The sequence below is a fragment of the Leptopilina boulardi genome, unplaced genomic scaffold (assembly GCF_019393585.1).
Source record: "Leptopilina boulardi isolate dan_hultmark-lab unplaced genomic scaffold, ZJU_Lbou_2.1 LbouV2_362, whole genome shotgun sequence".
Taxonomy (NCBI): Eukaryota; Metazoa; Arthropoda; class Insecta; order Hymenoptera; family Figitidae; genus Leptopilina; species Leptopilina boulardi.
In genome coordinates, this window is record NW_026137932.1 from 3,647,009 (window position 1) to 3,671,140 (window position 24,132).

General features: G+C 26.1%; 1 protein-coding gene, 1 long non-coding RNA gene and 2 other non-coding genes across 4 annotated transcripts; 2 read left to right on the plus strand and 2 right to left on the minus strand.

Annotated features, from left to right (window-relative positions):
* Positions 1–3,191: 3,191 nt before the first annotated feature.
* Positions 3,192–23,955, plus strand: LOC127286527 (4-hydroxybenzoate polyprenyltransferase, mitochondrial). Its single transcript, XM_051312970.1, has 6 exons — positions 3,192–3,359; positions 4,818–5,170; positions 6,150–6,316; positions 20,258–20,405; positions 20,495–20,877; positions 23,459–23,955. Exons 2-6 carry the CDS (start codon positions 4,840–4,842, stop codon positions 23,672–23,674), a joined length of 1,245 nt encoding a protein of 414 aa, XP_051168927.1. The 5' UTR covers positions 3,192–3,359; positions 4,818–4,839; the 3' UTR covers positions 23,675–23,955.
* Positions 12,162–12,233, minus strand: Trnae-cuc (transfer RNA glutamic acid (anticodon CUC)). The gene has a single exon. It is a non-coding gene; the product is annotated as a tRNA-Glu (tRNA).
* Trnae-uuc (transfer RNA glutamic acid (anticodon UUC)) lies at positions 13,444–13,515 on the minus strand. Its single transcript has one exon. It is a non-coding gene; the product is annotated as a tRNA-Glu (tRNA).
* Positions 15,513–16,315, plus strand: LOC127286529 (uncharacterized). The gene is made up of 2 exons (XR_007843751.1): positions 15,513–15,819; positions 16,148–16,315. It is a non-coding gene; the product is annotated as an uncharacterized LOC127286529 (long non-coding RNA).
* Positions 23,956–24,132: the final 177 nt, after the last annotated feature.

Here is a 24,132-nt window from a genome sequence, read left to right on the forward strand (position 1 = left end):
ACGCGTTGTTCCGCAAGCGCAGTGACGTCATCAAAGCATTGATAACAATCGCGAACAAAAAATTTGGTTTATGATTTTAAGACACTGAATTTTTTAAATATAAATATTAAATAATTAAAATTATTAAAAGTCGTCTAGAAATATTTGCATTAAAAAATTTTTATTTTGCATTTTCCGAAATACCCTGCTTTAGTGAAAATTTAATGACTTTATTATTAAAATTAAAAGTTACTAATAAATTTTTACTGGAGCAAGGTTCAATAGCTGACGAGAATTATGAGATTATGACAAATCGCAAGTGGGGACAATGTAAACCAACCTTATGTCAAAACGGTGCGCGCGCAACTCGTAAGCTTGTCCAGAAGTTTCAAGCGTTTTACGTTCCACTATTTTACAATTTAGCACAGTTTTGACATAACAAAGCAAGTCAAATGCAAAGCAAAAGCTTAAGCAAGTTGTTGTGGAGTCTCCTTTATACACTTAATTTGCATAAGTGTTGTCCGGAAGGATGCCATTGTTCCCTCTTGCTATTTATCATCATTCTAGATCAACTACCGCACCCTGCTCTAGGGAAAATTTAGTAACTTTATTGTTAAAATTAAAAGTTACTATAAAGTCACTAAATTTTCACTAGAGCAGGGTGCAGTAGTTAACCGAGAATTATGATAAATATCGAGGGGGAACAAAAACTTTCTTCCAGTTTGACGACATTTTGAATAGTTGTGAGTTGTGTTATTTCTATCAAAGTCCCCACTCACCATTTGTCATAATTTCATGTCAACTACCGCACCATGCTCTAGTAAAAATTCAGTGAAATTCTAGTTAAAATTAAAAGTTACTATAAAGTCATTAAATTTTCACTAGAGCAGGAAGCGGTAGTTAATATAGAATTATGGAGAATGGGGACAATGTCATTCTTTTGGTGTATGATTGGTTTCCATTGTCCCCACTCTCTATTTGTCATAATTCTCATCAACTACCTCACCCTGCTCGAGTGAAAATTTAGTAACTTTATTGTTAAAATTAAAAGTTACTAAATTTTCACTAGAGTAGGGTGCGGTAGTTGACGAGAATTGTGACAAATGGCGAGTGAGGACATTGAAAATTAACCGTAAATTAGGTAGTTTAAATAATGGGTGGGGAAAAATACAAAATGGCTATTATCTGACACACAACTTTACATTGGAAGTATATGGGATAAAATGTAATTTTTTAAATAACTCGCTCAAATGAAATTTTCGAACCTAAGTATATTGGTGATCTTATATTTTATTTTTAAAGAACTATTTGATGCAATAAAATAATTAAAATAATAAAATTGTTTTTTATTGCATTAAATAGTTCTTTAAAAATAAAACAAAATCCCATATATTGTACTTAGGTGCGAAAATTTTATTTGAGCGAGATATTTAAAAAATTAGATTTTTGCCCATATAATTCCAATGCAGTGTGACCAGGCCGCAGATAGACTTGACCCCCACTATGTTTCCATCCGCACACTAACACATGCATATACATTCCCTGTATATGAGCCTCTTTTTCGTTTTCCTCTATTTGCTAGATACTATGCATGCATTTACCGGCAGTCGATTGCTTTTTGGCGCGGGAAATTTAAAATGTAGAAATATTCTTTAGTAATTCACAATAAATATATTAAGTAAAAAATTAATTATTTATTCAAAAATGTTTTTATTATTAATTTTCAAATCTAATATATGTATAATAATTATTTAATTTTATTTTATCTCTTTAATTATAATAAAAAAATATAATTTTGATATTTCATGAAGTTTTTTTATTAAATTCTAATTTATTATTTAACTTGAAAATTATCTTCTACAAATTATTATAATCATACATTGAATTATTGTTTATTATTATTTATTTTTAAAAAAGAGATAAAATAATTTGTATAGGTAATAATTAATAATAAATCAATTAATTAATCAATTATTAAATTAATAATAATTATTATTTAATTAATAATTTCTTTTTTATGATAATTTTTAATTAACACAATTATTAATTAAATAATTATATATTGTTAATTATATTTCAGACTACTTACTTCTTTTATAATTTAATCTACACAAATTTAAAAAAATTACATTTTACATAAATAAATTATATTATAAATTAAATTATTATATTTATAAATTATATTATTACCTTTTACACCCTATTTATAAATAAGGTGTAAAAGGTAATTTTTTTAAATTTGTGTAGATTAAATTATAAAAGAAGTAAGTAGTCTGAAATATAATTAACAATATATAATTATTTAATTAATAATTGTGTTAATTAAAAATTGTCATAAAAAAGAAATTATTAATTAAATAATAATTATTATTAATTTAATAATTGATTAATTAATTGATTTATTATTAATTATTATACAAATTATTTCATCCCTGTTTTAAAAATAAATAATGATAAACAATAATTCAATGTATGATTATAATAATTTGTAGAAGATAATTTTCAAGTTAAATAATAAATTAGAATTTAATAAAAAAAACATCATTAAATATCAAAATTAAAATTTTTTTATTATAATTAAAGAGATAAAATAAAATTTAATAGTTATTATACATATATCCCATTAATTAAAAGCATTAATATTAATTTTTATTTCATCCCTTTAAGTATATTTTACAAAATAAAGTAAAGAATAATTTGAATTTTATTTAAAAGTTTTATTAAAATCTAACTTATTATTTAACCTGAAAATTAATTTCAATAAATTATTATAATCATACAGGAATTATTGTTTATTACATTTGAAAATTAATAATAAAAACATTTTTGAATAAATAATTAATTTTTTACTTAATATATTTATTGTGAATTACTAAAGAATATTTCTACATTTTAAATTTCCCGCGCCAAAAAGCAATCGACCGCCGGTAAATGCATGCATAGTATCTAGCAAATAGAGGAAAACGAAAAAGAGGCTCATATACAGGGAATGTATATGCATGTGTTAGTGTGCGGATGGAAACATGGTGGGGGTCAAGTCTATCTGCGGCCTGGTCACACTGTTCCAATGTAATATAGTACGCCGGATAATCGCCATCTTGGATTTTCCCCCACCGTACCTAATTGGTCAGTTATGTCATATTTGGAACGTTCCAACTGTATTAGTAACGGACACTCTGAATTCCAATCCCTGAGGTTTCAAATTTTTCAAGAGTGGGGAGCATGAGCTTGAAGCATGCGTCCTTGATGTGTAACCACAGACACACAGTTTATCAAGACCGGTGCTAAATTGATTTTCCTCAAAATTATGTAATAAAATAATGATAAATAAATTATTACGTTTTATTTTGTATGGATAGAAAAAATTGTCTATAAATTATGTAAGTAATGTCAATTATTTATTATTATTGTATTCATAAGTATTTATATATAAATTTTTACTTAAATATAATTTTAAGGTTATAATTTTACGATAATATTAAATATACATAAAATTTTTATATATTATAATGATTCTTTTTAATTAATAAAGTAATAGTTATCAATTATTTTCTCAAATAATACGATTGTTTTCAATATAATACTTTATTTACTCACTTCTTTGAATTTCACTATTTCAAGGTTAATAAATACGTAAACATAAACAAAAGTTTAACAATAGGGTATATATATATAAATGAATTATAATATTATCGTAGCGAAATTTTATTTTTTGTTTCATATTAAAAATTTTCTTATTTACCGTTTATTTTCATGTTTATTATAATGAATAAGTATTTATTAGAAAGAAAGTATATTTAAATTTTATTTAAATTAAATGTATTCTTTCGATACATATCATCTTTTTTTTTTTAAATTTAAATTTAACATTATCATTTTTTATTTATAATCTTTATAAATTTTTGACCAAAATGTTTGATATTTCATGAGAAAAAAAAATCTTTTTTTAAAATAATATTTAAAGAATTTTCTATTTCATTTAACAAAAATTAATAAAATTGCCCTTTACAGAAATTTATTTATTTTTCTCTATTCGGTGATGTTATTGTTTACATCAAATATTAAATGACTCCAAAGAAGTTTTAAATGTAGAAAATGTTAACTCAAAAATAATTGAAGTTTGTAACAAAATTAATTTTTCTTTTCTGTTTAAGGTTATTTAAAAAAGACTTTAAAATTAATTTTTTTTATTAATATTTAATTATTATTATTATTATTATTATTATTATTATTTTAATAATTTCGGTTGAAAAAAAATACTTTAATTATTCGATTTTTATTCCATTATTTTCAAATAAATATTTTTTTTCTTTTTTAAAAAAAAATTAAATTATTTTTAACATAAAAAAATTTTTTTGAATAATTTAATTATTTTTTATTTTTGTAATTGTTAGAAATAATTTTAAAATTAATTTTAAAATTAATTTTAAAAGATAAATTTAAAATGAAGAATGTTTTTTTTGCATAAAATTAAATATTTTTTTTAAAAAACAATAATTGTTTTTTTATATTAAAAAAAAAGCAACAAAATTTACCGTACATCATTTTTTTATTATAATTATTTATTTAATTATTATTACTAATATAACAATAATAATATTAATTACATAATTAATTCATATTAATTTTATTATAAATAATTTTTAATTTAAGAAAAATACTTTAAAAGATAAAAAAAGAAATTTAGAAAAAAGAAACTCTTAAAACACAAAAAAGAAAATCATTCTTTTGCCCTCAGCATCGCGTTGATTATTTTGCCCCATAAAATAGATTTTTTTTTTTTAAGATTGAAAAATACACAATAACAATAATTTTTTTTTTTTTTAATATTAATACAGACACGGAATCGAAGGTGAAATCATGATTTTAGGAAAATATCTCCATTTCACGTGCACAACACTCTTTCGTTCGAAACATTCTAGTCTTAAATTTAATTTATGTACAACAAATCTTTGTGCCTGTAAGCGATTGTTATATACATCTCTAGTTAATTATACAGAAGTGTCGCAAAGAAAAAATAATTGTTTAAAAAATGAAAATATCGATAGACTATCAAAATCATTGCTACATAATAATCGTAAAGGATTTCTCATTCAAAAACGAGATTTGGGAATTGCTGCAAAACTTGTAAATAGCTCGCCCCATAAATTGCAGCCCTACATGAAGTTAATGAGGATAGAAAAACCGATAGGTAAAAAAAAATTAAAATTAAATTTATCGTTAACTTTTATTTTTTATTTATATTTAAAATTACAATTTTTTTTTTGACAATGAGAATATTTTATTTTTATCTCAATGGGGAAAAAAAATTCGGCACGCATGATTATAGTCTAAAACTCGTTAGTTAGAATTTTCATTTTATGGAATTTCATTTGTCATAATTATTTTTGAGCCGAATTTTTATTTGTTCGATTTAATATTTTTTGCAGAATTTTTCATCAAAACGATTTTCTATATTACACGAATTTTTATATGACCGAAAATTCACTTCACAGAATTTTTATTTACTCCAATTTTCATTTAACATAATAGTTATTTTAAAGAATTTTTATTGGATAGAATTTCGAATTATTATTTAATTGAATTTCTATGTAACCGATTTTTCATACTACAGAATTTCTAACTTAACCGAAAAAGTCATTTAACAGAATTTTCATTTGTCCGAATTTGCAAATGGCCGAACAAAGAATCGAAAGAAAGATTTCGGCGCGATTTTTAAAATCAATCAATTACAATTTTATGGATAATTTTTGATTGGTTGATTTTAAAAATCGCGCCGAAATCTTTCTGTCGATTCTTTGTTCGGCCATTTGGAAATTCGGAAAAATGAAAATTCTATATCAATTAGAAATTCTGTTAAATAACTTTTTCGATTAAGTTAGAAATTCTTTAGTATAGAAAATCGGTTATATGGAAATTATATCAAATAATAATTCGAACAAATAAAAATTATCATAATCATGCGTTCGAATTATTTAAAATTAAAATTCTAATCATTTTAATTTCTTATCAGAAATTTATGCTTGCCGTAGAAGTTATAGTCCAATTAAAAATTTTAAAATTTTCTCATTGGTACTTTTAGAGAAAAAAGAAAATATCATCTCTTACTTTTTAACTGTAAAGAATATATTAAATAATAAGTTTAACGTAGTTAAAATAATAATAAACAGGTTCCTGGCTACTTTTTTGGCCTTGCGGTTGGAGTATTGCATTGGCTGCACCCATAGGATCTCTTCCTGATCTAAAAATGTTAGCTCTCTTTGGATTGGGTTCTTGCATTATGCGTGGTGCCGGATGTACAATTAACGACATGTGGGATCAGGATATCGATAAGAAGGTACAGAAAGTTTATATTCATACATAAAATAAGTAATTAAAAACCTCGAGTGACTAGTTTTAAGTAAATTCGGTTAATTAAACAAAAATTCATCCTCCATATTGGATCCGCCATTTTGAATTTTTGAAATCCGACTTCATATTCGTAATCAGCGAGCCCGAAAACCCCCGAGTAACAAATTTTAACCAAATTGGAGAAATTTAGAAAAATCCATCCTTCATATTGTGTCCGCCATTTTGAATTTTGAAAATCTGACTTCAAATTCGAAATTAGCGATACCGAAAAGCCCTATTTGCGAATTGTAGAAAAAATCGAATCGGTGGAATTAATTCCAAGCTTTATAGGGATAATTAGTAATCAAAAACCCTAAAAAATCATCCTTAAACTTTAATTAATTAGTGTCTAGTGTAATTACTTTATAAAGTATTGAATTTAAAAAATTAATAATGTTCCTTATAGATAAAGTATTTTTTTTCCAGTAAGAAACTACATATTGAGTAAAAAATATCAGTTTATTGTTAAATAATAATTATTAAAGTTGGTTGAACTTTAAACTTTTAAAAATATAAAAATTAAAGCATTTTTATTCATACGATATTAACCAAAAATTAAATTATACAGACAATGATCAATTATTCAATGTCAGTTAAAAGTAAATAACATTGAAATGTTTACAAAGTTAAAAGTCAAAATAAATTAAATATAGTTAATGACCTTTTTGTCATACGTGAAAAAAAATTTCAATATTAAAATTGTATTCTTTAATGTAAGATTTAAATTGAGCTGAACAACGTAACGTTAATTGTTTAACGGTTACAAAAAGCAATTTATTAAAGTTTGTTCAAATTTTAATCATTACCAATCAAAAGAGCATAAAAAAATGTGTCAGAATCCATGAGTTTTATTCCAAATATGATGTCGGAAAGATATGAAAAATCAAAATTAATTTAACCTTTCTTAATCGTTAACGAACGCGTTATCCGGCGCTTATTAAAGTTTGTTTTCGATTGGTAATGATTAAAATTTGAACAAACTTTAATAAGCATCCGATAACGCGATCGTTAACGTTTGAAAAGCCATAAATTCTTCAATGTTTTGATTTTTCATATCTTTCCGACATCAAATTTGGAATAAAACTCATGGATTCTGACACATTTTTTTATGCTCTTTCGATTGGTAATGATAAAAAATTGAACAAATTTTAATAAGCGCCCGATAACGCGATCGTTAACAATTAAGAAAAGTTAAATTAATTTTGATTTTGATTTTTCATATCTTTCCGACATCATATTTGGAATAAAACTCAAGGATTCTGACACATTTTTTTATGCTCTTTCGATTGGTAATGATTAAAATTTGAACAAACTTTAATAAATTGGGTTTTGTAACCGGTAAACAATTAACGTTACGTTCTTCAGCTCAATAGATTTAATTACAATTTGATTAGCTGCGGGTTATGCAAAAACGAGATACTAAATCTTTCAATTAGTGGAATTTAAATTATCCTTCATATATTGTATTCACTTTAAATATTATTTTAGTTTTGGTTTTAAATTTGAAAAGAATGAACGTTGTACTGGGGAATTGGAACTGAGGGCTTAGTACCAACTCAGTACCAATTTGGTGCATTTTGGTATATGATATGTCCTTTGGCAGATAAATTCAAAAATGATGTCCATTTTTTGTTAAACTTAAGGTATACGAGATAAATTATAACTTTTTTAAATGTAAAAAAAGAAATTTATTATTTTAAAATTTTAACGCAGAAGGTCCGCAGGACTGGACGAAGTCGTTTTGCAACAGAGTAGGAGCGCCATACCATCGATGGCAAAAGTCTTCATGACAGTTCCGAGGGTGGATTAAGGGCTCCTAAGAAGGGTTCACGGGTTTTAGTGGTCGGGGCTAGTAGTAGTTCACCAGCTTATTTTGTTTAGTGTTCTCCTTTTTCTTTACCAACCCCCTATAACCTTGGCATTCGGAAGCCAAGGTATCTGTATACAGATTTCCCAAAAGTCCCTAAGCAAAAAAAAAAAATTCATAATCTGGAAATATTAACGAATCTCAATATATATATATTTATTTTGAAGTTGAGTTATTAAAACTACAAATTTTTAAGCAATAAAACTCGGGTTTCAATTAGAATCCTTTAACAGAGGACTTAAAATTCTATTGTTCAGGGAGGGATAGCAATATGATTTCCAAACTTGGCGGAAATTTTCTTCAAACTATTTTGTTTTTTTTTGCTGTTTCACATGCATATCGCGATTGAAGTTTTGCTGATCTAACATACCTTTAAAACTATTGTTAAAGTACTATGAAAATGTCTTCCGATGGGTAATCAGATAGTGGTAATAAAGTGGAACTCAAGCCAAGTCTAATCCAGTATTACTCTATTGATAGGGTACCACAATGTGGTCCGTGTCCGACTCCATCTAAATAACAATCATACGGAGTTTCGATCTGCTGGTAATGAATAACATTTTTAAACGTGGGCCCATGAACTAATCGACAATTATTCAATTTATTTATTTTAAGGAAAAAAGAAGAAATATTACAGAAAAAGAGATCGAAATGAGGGTTGAGATTATGATAGATTTTATTCAAATGATAGCACGGTAAATAAATTGGGTCCATAATAAGTCTTAAGGTACGTAGCAACGGTAAATGAAAAGGCGCATATGATCTTGATGATAGTCGTGGTATTCTAAAATTTACTTGATTTAAAAGATACGGACAATCAAATTCAGATTTCATGATTTTAATTAAAAAAAACTAAAACCAATATAAGTAATACGTCTTTCTGCCAAAGTGAAAAAATTGAATCGTCGACATAATTGTAAGTAGTCAGAGCCACGCTGTCGACCTTAAATGCTAAATACTTTAAAAAACGCTTTTGGATATAATCAATGTCGTCAGAATGGTTATCAAAATAAGGATTCTAAATTACATTTGCATTTTTGACTTTTGAACGAACTAAAGAATAGAACAGCATGGTTAAAGTGTTTGTGTTTGTAAAATCACAAGTGGTACGAAATAAGAAACCCAAGGCCCTCGACGCACTAGCAATTATACGGGTATAGTGTTCGTTAAAATTTAGATTACAATCAAAAGTAATATCAAGGTCGCAGGTAGAGACCACCCTCCATTTATTGTTGAATTTATATTTATTAAGTAACAAATAAATTTTTTTACTTGCCTCGACTGCTTTAGATGAATGTATTTGACATTTTTTATAAAAGGCCTAAGTGCCAACAAAATTAGAGACTTCAAACTTAAAAGTTTAATTTGAGCCATATAAAAACTTTTTCATTTAAATCTATAGTGTGAAAGGATCAAAATACATTTGAATATTCGCGCTATGTTGATATTTCTGCTCTCTATGAGTCGGGTTTTGATTCATTACAATTTCGTTAATATTCGCATGAATTTGGGGAAAAGGCGGCAATGGGCAAGTGGGGAACTGGATACTGCTAGATGGTCTGGAGGGGGGCGGGCGCGAAAGGGAAATTAATAAAAGGGATTTTCGTATGTGACTCGTCCTCACTTTTCCAAGCTGGTGGAAATAGAAACACGGTAGCCACTTCTTTGCGTGTCGCCGACAGCCCAAAGGTATAGTTTGATGTTAGTGAATTGCCCTTCTGGCTAAAGTTTAAAGTTTCTTTTGCTCTTTATTTTTATGTAAATTTTCATTATTTAATTATTATAAAATTAGAGTGGCGACTTATTTTGTGGTTACGGAAACTGAGGACGGCGCATACGGAAATAGAGGCGTGGGATTTTTCAAAGTGGAACTCTAAAAAATTGTCTTCCTGCTATTGGGCCATTGACAAAGGGGATAATTTCGAGGAATATTTTGCTGCCAAACCGTTGATCGATTTGACCGAAAAAAGCTTGACGAAAATCGACGCAACAGCAGTATCCAGATCCCGAGCACGCGACTTCCGGTCTACCGCCAATTCCCTTAGTTGGAATTTAAACCACCAGTTGGATAAGTTGTTAACATTTTACACTTTATCTCTGATCCAATCATTCCCTCTTAATTTCATATCTGTGTTGTCTTTTTTTTGTATGTTATATCTCATATCAAGTATTGCTCACATTTTGGTAATTTCGTGGATATCCAATATTCACGTGTACGCAAGTGCCTCATTGTAACTTTTATTTATTCAAAAGCGTTTTAATCGAAGTGTGATAGTGTGTGTGTGTGTCGCGATATTCTATTTCGTTAAAATTTGGATTAAATTGTGTAAATTAATTAAACTGATTTTTTTGAATAATATATTTTGTTATCGAGGGTTAATTTTGTTTTATTTTATTGAGTTCATTTTCATTGCGAATTTGTTTCCAATTATATTTAAAATTTATACAATTTCAATTAATTCTGAAAGAAAAGATTTTATATTTCATGTATAAACTAAACGTCACAAGTGGACAAGTGTGAAATAAAATTTGACAAAAAATCTCCCATATTTTTATTGAGGAGAAATAATAATATTACTATACATATATTATATTATATAATAAGACAATGAAAAAGTAGTATCAGTGTGATAACGTTGATAGGTCACACCTATTGTAAGGTCACTTAAAATTTTTTTGTTTTTCCCCATCTCTATTGTTTTATAGAATAATGGGATCTTTTCTTTTATTGCTTTTCAACGGGCCTTTACCTGAGTCAATAAAATTGCTGGTTATCGTAGGTTTTCACGCACAGTTTAGTTATTCGCTATTAATTTTCAGTCATGTTTTGACTACGTTACGGAGCACATCGGTCATTTTGTAAGTACTTAATCTTCATTTTTTTTTAGTTTTATTTCGCCACACTGTGATTCTGCCCTTTAGTAGTGGATATGAGTAAATATTTTTGAAAGGAACAACTCAAAACTTTTTTATTTTGCAAGAAGACAATAAAAGTTCCTAGGGGATGTTTTAAATTTTAGATATATCAACATAGCGCATTTCAATACTTTTAAGAACAAGTTCATAGTAACAACATTACTAAATAAAGACACGGTGGTGTTAAATACATTTTTAATCAAGGTAAAAGGCACCCTCGATTTTCTTTATTTATTTGATTCTGGGACACTTATGAACAAGTTTTATGCAAAAATTAAAATAATCCCCTTAGCTGTTTTTGAAAAAAATCGATTTTAGTCCAAAATAAACCCCATTTTCAATAATGCAATATTTAAAACAAAATTTTTTTAAATTATCCTACTCAAAGAGGTATTTGAAAGGTTTATTTACAATTAAAACACACACACGCACGCATGGAAACACACAGCATAATACATAAAAATACAGAAAAAATTTGTGTTATTCTAATCAATGGTGGCGTCCTCACTTTGTGTCAATTTGTGGAATTTCAATATAATATATATATATATAGCTGCTTTGCTAAAAAATATATTGGTGAAAACAAATAATTTTTCTATTTTATATTCATTTACCGAGTGACAACTTATCATCATGTTATAATAAAATAAATGTATGATTGTCGTTTGTCTTTTTGTAATGCATATAAGCGCTGGGATAAAGTTACAAAACAAAAAAGTATTAAGTAATTTTAACGACTTTTTATCTTATTCGTTTAAAAAAAGTATTGTATTTAATTTTTTCTAATTGTTAATGTTTGAAATTTCTTCTTTTATTGTGTAACTAGGAAGAGCGTGTGCGATTTAGTTAGAAAATAAATTTATGTTTTTAATATAAGATGAATATTTAAATTCAGTTTTTCTTGATTTTCTCAATTTTGTGTAAAATTAGAAACAAATTAATTATTAAGAAATAGAAGAGCATATGACAAAAATAAATTGAAGAACTAGATGTAAAGAAAAAAGAATATCTCCCATACCGGGAATCGAACCCGAGCCTCCTGGGTGAGAGCCAGGTATCCTAGCCACTAGACCATATAGGATTAAAACAGACAATTTCCTTAAGACAATAAATTTCAAAACAAGTTTGGAAGTCACAAAAAATTCGTAAATCGTGTACTGTTCTGTAGGGACTTTTAGGAAATCTGCATACAGATATCTAGGTTTTCGTATGCCAAGGTTATTTGGGGTTGCAAAAAAATAAAGAAGCTTGCTAACTACTACCAACTCCAACCCACTAAAACCCTCAACCCTTCTTTTGGAGTCCTTTATCCATCCTCGGAACTGTCGTAAGACTTTTGCCTTCGAGGGTGTAAAAAAAAGTTTACATCTAAACATGTTCTTCACATGAAAATGATAAATTTAATTTACAATTTGTTACATGAAGGCATTTAACAACTTATCAAAAATAGGTAATAATAATTGTAAATTATTTACAACTCTTTAAGACTGTTGTGAAACATGTCCGCTTTAATGAAAATATTTTTAAATTTCATTTATAATTACTATTACTTATTAAGAAAATAACAACGTTGCATATAATCCATAACCTTTAATTTTGGCAATTTTACAAGCCTTCCAGACCACTGTGCGTTATCTACTGCGAATTCGAATCTTAAAAGTGCAAAGAGTGCGTATTATGAATGTGGTGGGGATTCTCATCCACAGTTCGCTCACACAACGATGAGCAGTAACTCTTCTGCCTGAGAGTGAGAGACTGCTGGTGAGATCGATTTTTCCTCGATCCTTCCAGTACACGACGATTGTTCGTCTTCTGCAGTTTGTGCAGAAATTAATTAAAGTTTAGGCGTTCTGAGTAGCCATTGATTAATTATTTCTTAAAAGTTGAAAAAAGAAACGAATCCTTATTTATATAAAAGAAATAGGGTTATGTTCTATTTTAGTCAAAACAAATATTGTTATAATTTATATAACTTTTCTAATTTTTAAAATAATTTTTATGAAACTACTTTAAAGCTACAATAATGTATCTTAATATTTACTCATATATTTGCATATACTTTTTTATAAACAAACTGAATAAAGATAAAAAATTATTTATAATCCATGTTAATGATTAAAATTGAAATAATAGGGGACGAAAATTTTAATCTTTTTAATAATTTTTGAATCAACTTTTTATAGAAAAAAAACATCAAAAATGGGTTGAAATAGATAAAAATAGATTACTTAGAAATAGAAAAGCAGATGAAAAAAGAAATTGAAGTACAAGATGTAGAGAAAAAAGAGAATCTCCCATACCGGGAATCGAACCCGAGCCTCCTGGGTGAAAGCCAGGTATCCTAGCCACTAGACCATATAGGATTGAAGAAGGTAAATTCTTTTTGAGAATAAATATCAAGATATGTTCGGAAGACAAAAAAACATTCGTGAATCATGTGCTATTAAAATAAAGAATGCTTTCAATACAAAAACAGTTGAACGTGACGCAATAACTTTTAGAACACTTTTACAGTCCGGTTTTCGTTCACAACATAGTACGTATATCCATAAAATTCACAACTGATATTTAAATTGCAATGGATTCATTACTCTCGATGTATTTTTTGATCAAGAGCATTTCCTGCTGTAGATGACAAATTACTGATAAAGAAACTTTAAGCTACTATCTGAATCGGTTGGCATTTGAATGATTATTTAAATGTACATTCATGACTCGATATTCAATAAACCGGATGTATTCAGTAAATATTTTTCGTAGTTTTACTCTACTCTGATCAAGAAAGGATTAGGTAAATGCGAGTACTTCTAATAAAAGTCGTCTACGGGCGGATTTTAGTGTAAAATTAATCAGAGAGGGAGTTTGATTATCTCGTGTCAAATTTCGATAGATTTCACGCTAGCTTCTTGGAATTTTAAATATGGTCTACTTTTAACTTGAATTATTAAAATCTCAAGTGTAAAGCTATTTCATTTTTAAATGCAGATACTGCTAAAATGTCAACGAAACGACCATTATCTAGGTGTGTTATTAGAATTAATTTAACCAACATTAATAACATTACAAATTAATTAATTTCATACACTACAAAAGGAAACCGCACACAAAGCATTAAATTTCGGGCTCAGTTAAATTGTCTGAAATTAAAATATGTTGTAGCTTAAGTAATTCTGAACAAAAAATGTAAATAGTAAAATTCATAAAAATTAATAGTTTTTGAGATAAAAAATGAAAAAAATGAGAATAATTAGAACACAGCATTTTCATTAAAATGAACTCTGTTTCTAATAAAAAGTTGAGAAAAATTCGATCGTTGGAAGGAATAAAATAACATAAAAATTGTATGTTATTAATATTGTTTATTGTCACAAAACAAGAAACGATGTTTCGATGACTTGGTTCGTCATCATCTTCAAGTTAAATCTAATGAAAATATTTATAATTTTATTTATAACACCACATTATCTTTTTTTTCAAATAATAAAAATGCACAAGTAATAACAATTACCAATAATTACACTGTCCGACAAAAATGATTTTTTTTTCTGCCCCTCGGATAATTCCGGTCACTTTCGATAGATTTTTACACGCTGATTACGAATCTGCAAATAAAAATGCTCTAGCACGTCCAGTTTCTGAGAAAATTAGTGTTAAAAAGTCGAAAATGCGTGTTTTTGGCCATATTTGAATTTGAATAAAATAAAAACAAGAGGTGCTAGAATCTTGTTCTTGGGTTCAAATGAAAGCTTGAAACTTAAACAACAATTCCATGAAGGGAAAAATTAAAGGCATAATGATAAGGCTGTTAAAACTTATTTTTTCATTTGCGATTAATTTTGTCATTTTTCATAATCAACGAACACCGTGTATAACCTTAATAGTTTAAAACAAGTGACAAACAAGTGAATGAAACATCATTCGAATTTGAAAATTTTTCAGTTGACTTTCAGGTTACTTATTATCTAATTAATTTTCTATTAACTATTTTCGTCAATCGTGACGAGTATAAACACACAAACTTTAATAAATAATAAATAATTATCACAAATAACAAAATTTCACAATACACCTAAAAAAGTTTATATAATTAACATCTTATTAGTTTCATTTAACATAAAATACACAAATACAATATTTAAAATTCTATACGATAGATAAAAAATTTCAAAATATATCTTAAAAAATTTTCAAAAGATGTCTTTGAATTTTTAATATTCATATTTTTAAAATTCACACTTTAAAGATATTATTATTTAAAATCAGTTTAATTTTTCATTTATATATCTGAATTTTCAAATAAATGAAATTAAAATAAAAATATATCCGAAAAATAAAATTAATTAAAATTTTTGATTAAGGGGGGAACACCAGTTGTAACTTTCGAAAAATCGAATTTTTTTTTTGTGCATTTTCTTAAAGTATACATATTTAGAAATGTGTCTGTAAATTTCAAAGTTGATCCGGTGAAAAATAAATGAGATATACAGAACACTGCAGCGGCGCGTCCCGTGGCTTTATACAAGGTGGCCAGCCATACCTGACCCTAACGACACATGGCCTTTTCCTATGATTTAGAAACGGCAACCACTGCGGAAGAGTTATTATATGGTCCAGGAATCGATGACTCTTTGTAACTTGGAAACAAAATTTCTCCTGAACAAAAAAAAGTAAGTTGAAACTTTGAATGCGTTTTTCTCAAAATGACATTTTCCAAGTCGGTGACCACGATTACTCGAATACCATTAAACCGATTTATTTAAAATTTAGTGTGCTTCATTTACACATATAAGTCTAGTTCGTGATCGAAGGATTTTTTTTTTTATGCAAAACTTTTTTTTATATAGCTGAAAATCGACCGTATTTTTTTAACGAAAATCATACTTTTGACTTTGACAGGTCGCCAATTTGTCAAATTTTTTTTTTTTTTTAAATCCTTCGATCACGAACTAGATAATCTTATAATAAATGTAAATCAATTTCATTTTTGTATTTCAGACGAAGTATACTTGCAGAATGCTGGTCACCGCAATTCGCCTTTTTTCTTAAGGCGCCACTTCAATGGCTCATATCTCCAAAAGTTTTTGTTAAAAAAATTTTTTTTTTCTTTTAAATTACAGCTTTTTACATGTACTTTTAACTAATAAATAGTATTCTTTAAAAAGATTCATTGTTCTTTTGGAAAATATTCTTGTATAAAGCATTATTTTTTGAGTTACAACTGGTGTTCCCCCCTTAACAAAAACATTTTTTATAAAATTTTTAAATTTTTATTTAAATATTAATTTAACCTATATGTAATAATTGAAAGTTAATTATTTATTACTGTATTTTGTTAATAAAAACAATTCGGCCCAGCGTTCTGCAGAAGTCTTCAAAAAACTGTATAGTGAACATTATCTTATTTAAATATGGTTTAAAGAAGGTAAGTTTAAAAATTAATAGATAATAAGTAACCTGAAAGTCACGTGAAAAATTTTCAAATTCGAATGATGTTTCATTCACTTGTTTGTCACTTGTTTTAAACTATTAAGGTTATACACGGTGTTCGTTGATTATGAAAAATGACAAAATTAATCGCAAATGAAAAAATAAGTTTTAACAGCCTTATCATTATGCCTTTAATTTTTCCCTTCATGGAATTGTTGTTTAAGTTTCAAGCTTTCATTTGAACCCAAGAACAAGATTCTAGCACCTCTTGTTTTTATTTTATTCAAATTCAAATATGGCCAAAAACACGCATTTTCGACTTTTTAACACTAATTTTCTCAGAAACTGGACGTACTAGAGCATTTTTATTTGCAGATTCGTAATCAGCGTGTAAAAATCTATCGAAAGTGACCGGAATTATCCGAGGGGCAAAATCATTGTCGGACAGTGTTAGTTGAACCGTTACATCTTAGCGTTAGAAAATTTTATTTTGCTCAGACTATGGTGGCACGTCAGGTTTATAGACCAGTATCGTCAAGACTAAATTGAAAATACAAAATTTAAAATCTAAATGAAATTGAGGAGTCAATGAACTTAGATGTAAACAGCACGTGGAAGTGAAATATTTTCAGAAAAATAGAATCACGAGTCTAATTTGGAAATTAAAGGGAAGTATATTTTGTTTAGATACATTATATGTCTTCATTTTTATTAATAGTGGAATCATTAATTTTTATGTGTAACATTTCTGAAAAACATCGTTTTTTATAATTTTGTTCACGGTCTAGTATAAGAACATTATCCCAGTCAAACTCGTGATTCAATTCTGATCCATGTAATCCTACGTTTAGATTCTCCAATGTAATTCGCTGGACAGTTTTTACAATTAAATTTATAAACAATGTTCGTTTCATCCCACTTGTCAATAGGATCCTTACCTAATTTTATAATAGATCTTAAAGGTTTATTAACTATTGGAATAGTATGTATATTGTATGTTTTTAGAATTTTTGACAATCTAATGAAATTTGAGTTATTATAAGGTAAACTAACTTTAGGAATTTTTTTTATATAAAAGTGCTTGTGAATTTACAATATTATTAGAATTATTATCATTATTTCTTTTATGAAATTTAATGCTATTTAAACGAATTTTAGTATATTTTTTAATAAATTTAAGTGGATAATCATTGTTTTGTAAAATATTATTAATTTTCATTAAATTGTCATTGTGAAAGGAATGATGTGATAATAACATTGCTCGGTCTACAAGGTTATATACAATGTTTATTTTTTGTTGGAGTGGGTGATTTGAAAAGTAATTGATGAGTCTTCCAGAAGAAGATGATTTTTGATACCAATTATATGTAATGTTATTATTTTTTATAATTATAGAAATATCTAAATAATTGATTTGATTGTTATCTTGTTGTTCATAGGTGAATTTTAATTTATTGTGATAAGAATTAAAAGTTTCAATGACAGGGTTAATATGATCTTTATGTATACATAAAATAGTGTCATCAACATATCTAAAGTAAAAAATAGGTACACAATTATGTTCAATTTTTAATTTTTTAAGGCAATCACTTTCCAAATCATCCATTACAATATCAGCGAAAAACGCAGAAATTGGAGAACCCATAGGAGTACCACCAATCTGTTGATAATATTTTCCATCGAAGACAAAGAAGGTGTTTTTATAAAGAAAATCAGTGCAGTGTGAGATATCATTAAAGGGGAATTTACAATTATTAATAATTGTGATAGTTAATAAACCTTTAAGATCTATTATAAAATTAGGTAAGGATCCTATTGACAAGTGGGATGAAACGAACATTGTTTATAAATTTAATTGTAAAAACTGTCCAGCGAATTACATTGGAGAATCTAAACGTTCATTAAAAACACGTATTAATGAGCATAAAAATACTAAAAATAAAACATCGGATCAATCAGTAGTAGGATTACATCGATCAGAATTGAATCACTAGATTGACTGGGATAATGTTCTTATACTAGACCGTGAATAAAATTATAAAAAACGATGTTTTTCAGAAATGTTACACATAAAAATTAATGATTCCACTATTAATAAAAAAGAAGACATAATGTATCTAAACAAAATATACTTCCCTTTAATTTCCAAATTAGACTCGTGATTCTATTTTTCTGAAAATATTTCACTACCACGTGCTGTTTACATCTAAGTTCATTGACTCCTCTATTTCATTTAGATTTTAAATTTTGTATTTTCAATTTAGTCTTGACAATACTGGTCTATAAACCTGACGTGCCAGCTTAGTCTGAGCAAAATAAAATTTTCTAACGCTAAGATGTAACGGTTCAACTAATTATTGGTAATTGTTATTACTTGTGCATTTTTATTATTTGAAAAAAAAGATAATGTGGTGTTATAAATAAAATTATAAATATTTTCATTAGATTTAACCTGAAGATGATGACGAACCAAGTCATCGAAACGTCGTTTCTTGTTTTGTGACAATAAACAATATTAATAACATACATTTTTTATGTTATTTTATTCCTTCCAAGGATCGAATTTTTCTCAACTTCTTATCATGTTTGTTTTTGCAAATTCAATATGGCGGGTGAAATTTAAAAAATTCACCAGAGCATTTTGAATCTCATTACATTACTCAGGGGTTTTAGAGAACGCTAAATATGAATATATTGTTAGATTTTAATAATTCAAAATGGCGGATCTAATACCACGACGAAAAAAATTTAATTAGTTTGGAATTTCTCGAAAGTTGTTATTTGAGGATTATCGGCAATGCTAGTTTTCAATTAAAGTAAATATTTTTTTACCGTTTAGGGAAGGTGTATAGATAAGTTGTAATAGATGGTATGAACTATTTCATTCATAATAGCAGTCGAAGATGAATAAATGGAGGCGCGTAGCGCGTAAAAATTAGTTCTAGTATAATGTTAAAATAAATATTATTATTATTCTACTCTCTTAATCTGAATTAGTAAAAATGTTTACTAATTTGAATTAGTGACTCACTTTTTGCTTCTGAATTGGTAAAATTTTACTTATTAGTGACTCGACACTTTTTGCTTCTGAATAAGTAAAATTTTACTAATTCAGAAGCAAAAAGTGAGTCACTAATTCAAATTAGTAAACATTTTTACTAATTCAAATTTAGATAGAAGGTTCAAAGAATTTTTTAAGACAAAAAAAATATTTTCTTTTTTTTTGAAAACTCTACAGTGGTGTAACCTCTTAAGGTTCTAATTTTAGGTTTACTGAAGCTGCAAAAAAATCCTGAAACACTTAACATCAACTTTATTGGAATAGCCTTTAATCAGCAACCCTAAAAACCCCTAAATACCGAGTTTCATAAAAATCTGATGATTTTAAAAATTTTTTTGTCCGCCATTTTGAATTTTTGAAAAATGACTTTGGATTCGTATTCAGCGACCTCAAGAACCTCAAAGTAAGAAATGGTGTAAAAATTAATTAAAGCAATTTTGACCACTGTACCAAGGGCTTCTGCCGCGGATGATTCTAATTCTAGATAGGCTTAAAAATTAAGCAAAAAGAAATCGATTTTTTGAAAATAGTATTGTAGTTAAGCTAATTAAGCTCTTGAGCCATCTGGATGAAATTAATTAAAAATGTAAAAAGTTAATAAATATTTTATATTATAGGTAGCAAGAACACGGGAAAGACCTCTAGCATCTGGTGATGTAACACAATTTCAAGCATTAGTATTTCTTGGTGGACAATTAAGTTTAGCGCTTTTAATTTTATTGCAACTAAACTGGTACAGTATTCTGCTCGGTGCAAGTTCATTGGGTTAGTAGAGCTGCTATTTTTTATTAAAAAAAAAACACAACTGATGATTATTAATTAATTCTTATAATGTGCGATTATTAATTTTTCAGGCTTAGTGATAATTTACCCTCTAATGAAGAGAGTGACTTATTGGCCTCAATTTATATTAGGAATGACATTAAATTGGGGTGCATTGCTTGGATGGTCGGCAATTCATGGCACTTGTAATTGGTCAATTTGCTTACCTCTCTATATGTCTGGAATTTGTTGGACTATTTTGTATGATACAATTTACGCTCATCAGGATAAAGTCGATGATTTAATTGTTGGAATTAAATCGACGGCTCTTAAATTTGGCGCTAATACAAAACTCTATTTATCTGGATTTGGAGCAAGTATGGTTGGTGGATTAATTACATCCGGTTTAATTGCTGAGCAGACATTGCCATATTATATTTCTGTTGGATTAGTTGCCGGTCACATTACTCATCAGGTAAGCGAAAAGAAAAAATGTAACTTCTTTTTTTAAAATTATTATTCTTGTTAAAAATAATTTTTCAATTGTAAATTTCAGGCTTCATAGTTGTCACCCTTTTTCCCTATTTGTCCCTAAAAGTACCCTATTTGAAAAATTTTACCCCATTTTTAACAAAAAAAATTAGTATAAAGCTTTGATTTTTATGAGAATATATTTTTTTAAATATTCATTTTTTACCTAAAATTTAATGAATTTATAAATAATGTTTGGATAGAATAATTATTTATCAAATAATTATCTAACATATTATATAATCGGGACGCATGAATATTCCCTTAATTATTAGACTTGCCGAAATTTTTATCGTGTCGAATTAAAAATATTATTGAATTTACATTTTAGTAGAATTTTAAAAAATTAGATTTTATAATGAGCCCATTTTTAATATCGAAAAATTTCTATTTAAAAAAATTCTAAATTTGTAGATTTTTTTATTAAACTGAACTTTGATAAAGCAGATTTTCTAAAATATTGAATTTTCAAATAATACATTTTTAATTTAACAAAATTTATGTCTCGACAAATTATTATAAAAAAGAATTTTTATTTATCAAAATTGTTCTTTTGTCGAATTTTGTTAATAATTTTCATTAACTCTAATTTACAATATTTTTTCTCTTAACAATATTGAGTATTTAAAACTGTAATATACTATGGAAAAATTTGAAAAACAATGAATTCATTAATAATTTTTTAAATAAAACTCGAAATTTTCAAAACTAAAAATTTAAACGGTCGCAAATTTTATTATTTTTTATTACTTTATGGACTTTTTTTCATGATTCTGAACAGTCAATAGTATGGATTTTGAAAAAATTCTTTTTTGACAAAAAAAAAAATTCTGAAAAATAAAAAAAAATTGTTAAATTGTTAAAAATTACCTTTTCTTTCATTTTTCATAGTGAAATATGATTTCAGGTTCTAAAAAAATTGAAAAAAAAAATTGTTACCCCTAAACAAAACCAATTATGTTTCGTTTAAATTTTATCAATTATTCCTTAAAAATTCCACTTCTTCCACAATTTTTATTATTTTTTATCAGCAATTATTTTGTAGGCTTTTTCATGATTCTGAACAATCAATCGTATGGATTTTTGAAAATTTAAATATTTTGAAAAAATAAAATTTCTAAAATGGTAAAAAAAAATTTTTTTTTTTTTAATTTTGATAATTCACAATAATTTAAGTTCCTAAATAATGACAGAAAAAAAACTGATACCCCTAAACAACATTAATTTCGATTAGTTGAAATTTTAATGGTCCCTCCCCTTAAAACATTTTTTAAATTCAAAATTCTGTAAAATTTCATTATTGTTTAAAATTTTTAAAATAATTTTCATTAATTCAAATTTACAATAATTTCGATTACTTTCAACTCAAATTCTTTGTTGAATTAATTATTTCTAAAAATTAAAAACTAATATTCTTTTTTTAAAAATTAAATTATTTAAAACATATTTCTTAATTAAAATTTTTCTAAACATTACTATTTAAAATATTTGCCGTAATTCTGTATTCGAATAATTTTTATAAATTAGACGTAAATTTTTCTTAAAACAAAAGTAACTAAATTTTTTCAAAAATTTGTTCTTGAAATCTTGAAAATTTGTCTCATTTTAATTTTAAAATTTATTCTAAATAAAAATTTTTGAAAAGATTTTTATGAAACAATTTTATTAAGAAATAAATATAATTTATTTAATTTCTAATAATAAAATATTTGTTAACTAATTGAATTTATTAAAAATAAAAAAATAAACTTTTTTCGATATAAATTGACTAAAACGACTTATTTGGTAGATTTTGTATTAAAATGTTGAATAAAATTTGATAAATACCTAAAATTTTTGATGTAGAGAATTATTTCACTATATATCGATTAAAGTCATTGTGAACAAATTTTTTAAAAAATTTTTAGAAATGATTTTGTAAGATATTTGGAGTAGATTTTTAATCAAAAATAAAATTTCATATACAGAATATGTTTCTGAAACTTTTGATTCAGGAAATGGATAAAATTTAGTAAAAAAATTTTTTGTATCAATTATTTGAAACTTGTTAACTATAAATTAATTTTAAAATTAAAATTCTTAGAATAAAGAGATTTTCAAAATAATTGCCTCGAAGAGTTAACAATGGAAAGTTTAATGATATTAATTAAATTGCGAAACCTCAGTTTCACTAATTTATAAATGAAAAATTATAAAATATGTTTTCGCAAAACAAAAATCAAAGCTGTTCTAAATTTTCGATTTAACCTATAAATTAACCCTTTATCTTTATTTATGTAATTTTCATAGTACCCTAAAAGTTTTTTTTTTTATTTTCAGTCCCCTATTTCCCTTAAAATATTTTTTAGAATCACTATAAAGTCTGAAATTTCCAATTTTTACAAAAAAAAAATTAAAATATTTTTTTTCGTTTTAACACAGTAAATTTTAGATGCTGAGAATAATTTAGAAAAATTCTATTAAATTCTATTAAATCAGTATTTAGTTAATATTTTTGAAAAAATCTCAATATTTAATTATTTCAGATTTATACACTGGATATAGACAGTCCAAATGATTGTGCGCAAAAATTTATATCCAATCACAGTTTAGGAATGTTATTGTTCTTTGGAATTGTTTTTGGCAATTTATATAAACATTATTTGAATGAAAATGCCAAGAATAACGTGAATGAAATTCAGTTAAACAAACAAAATATTAAAAATTTTAATCATAGTCAACCGTCTTATGTCGGTAATTAAAAAAAAAAAACAAAAATTATTATAATGTCCTTTCTTGCACAAGAATAGTTGATTATTTTATTACATAAATTTTTTTCTAAACGAATACAAATAGGTATATATAAAAAAAAATTGTAAAAAGCGACGAGTTAAACAATTTTTATCATGTAATTTAAATTGTTTGCCTTTAGTGCTTAAAGGAAACCAAAGAATATAATTACCAAGATAAAAACTTGAAAAAAAAAAATTAGGTAATGATAATCTTTTAATTATACAATAAATTGTTTTGTTTGCTATTTTAATATTTTTCTACAATTTATTTACATTGAAAATTGCGAAAATCATAAAAAAAAATCTGAAAAATAGTTTTTTTTTTTAAAGTTCCAAAAATGCATTTTAAAAAAGAGAATTAAAAATATTTCAAAAAAAAAAACCTGAAATTTTTATCACATTTCTTCGTAAAAAAAATTATTAACTAA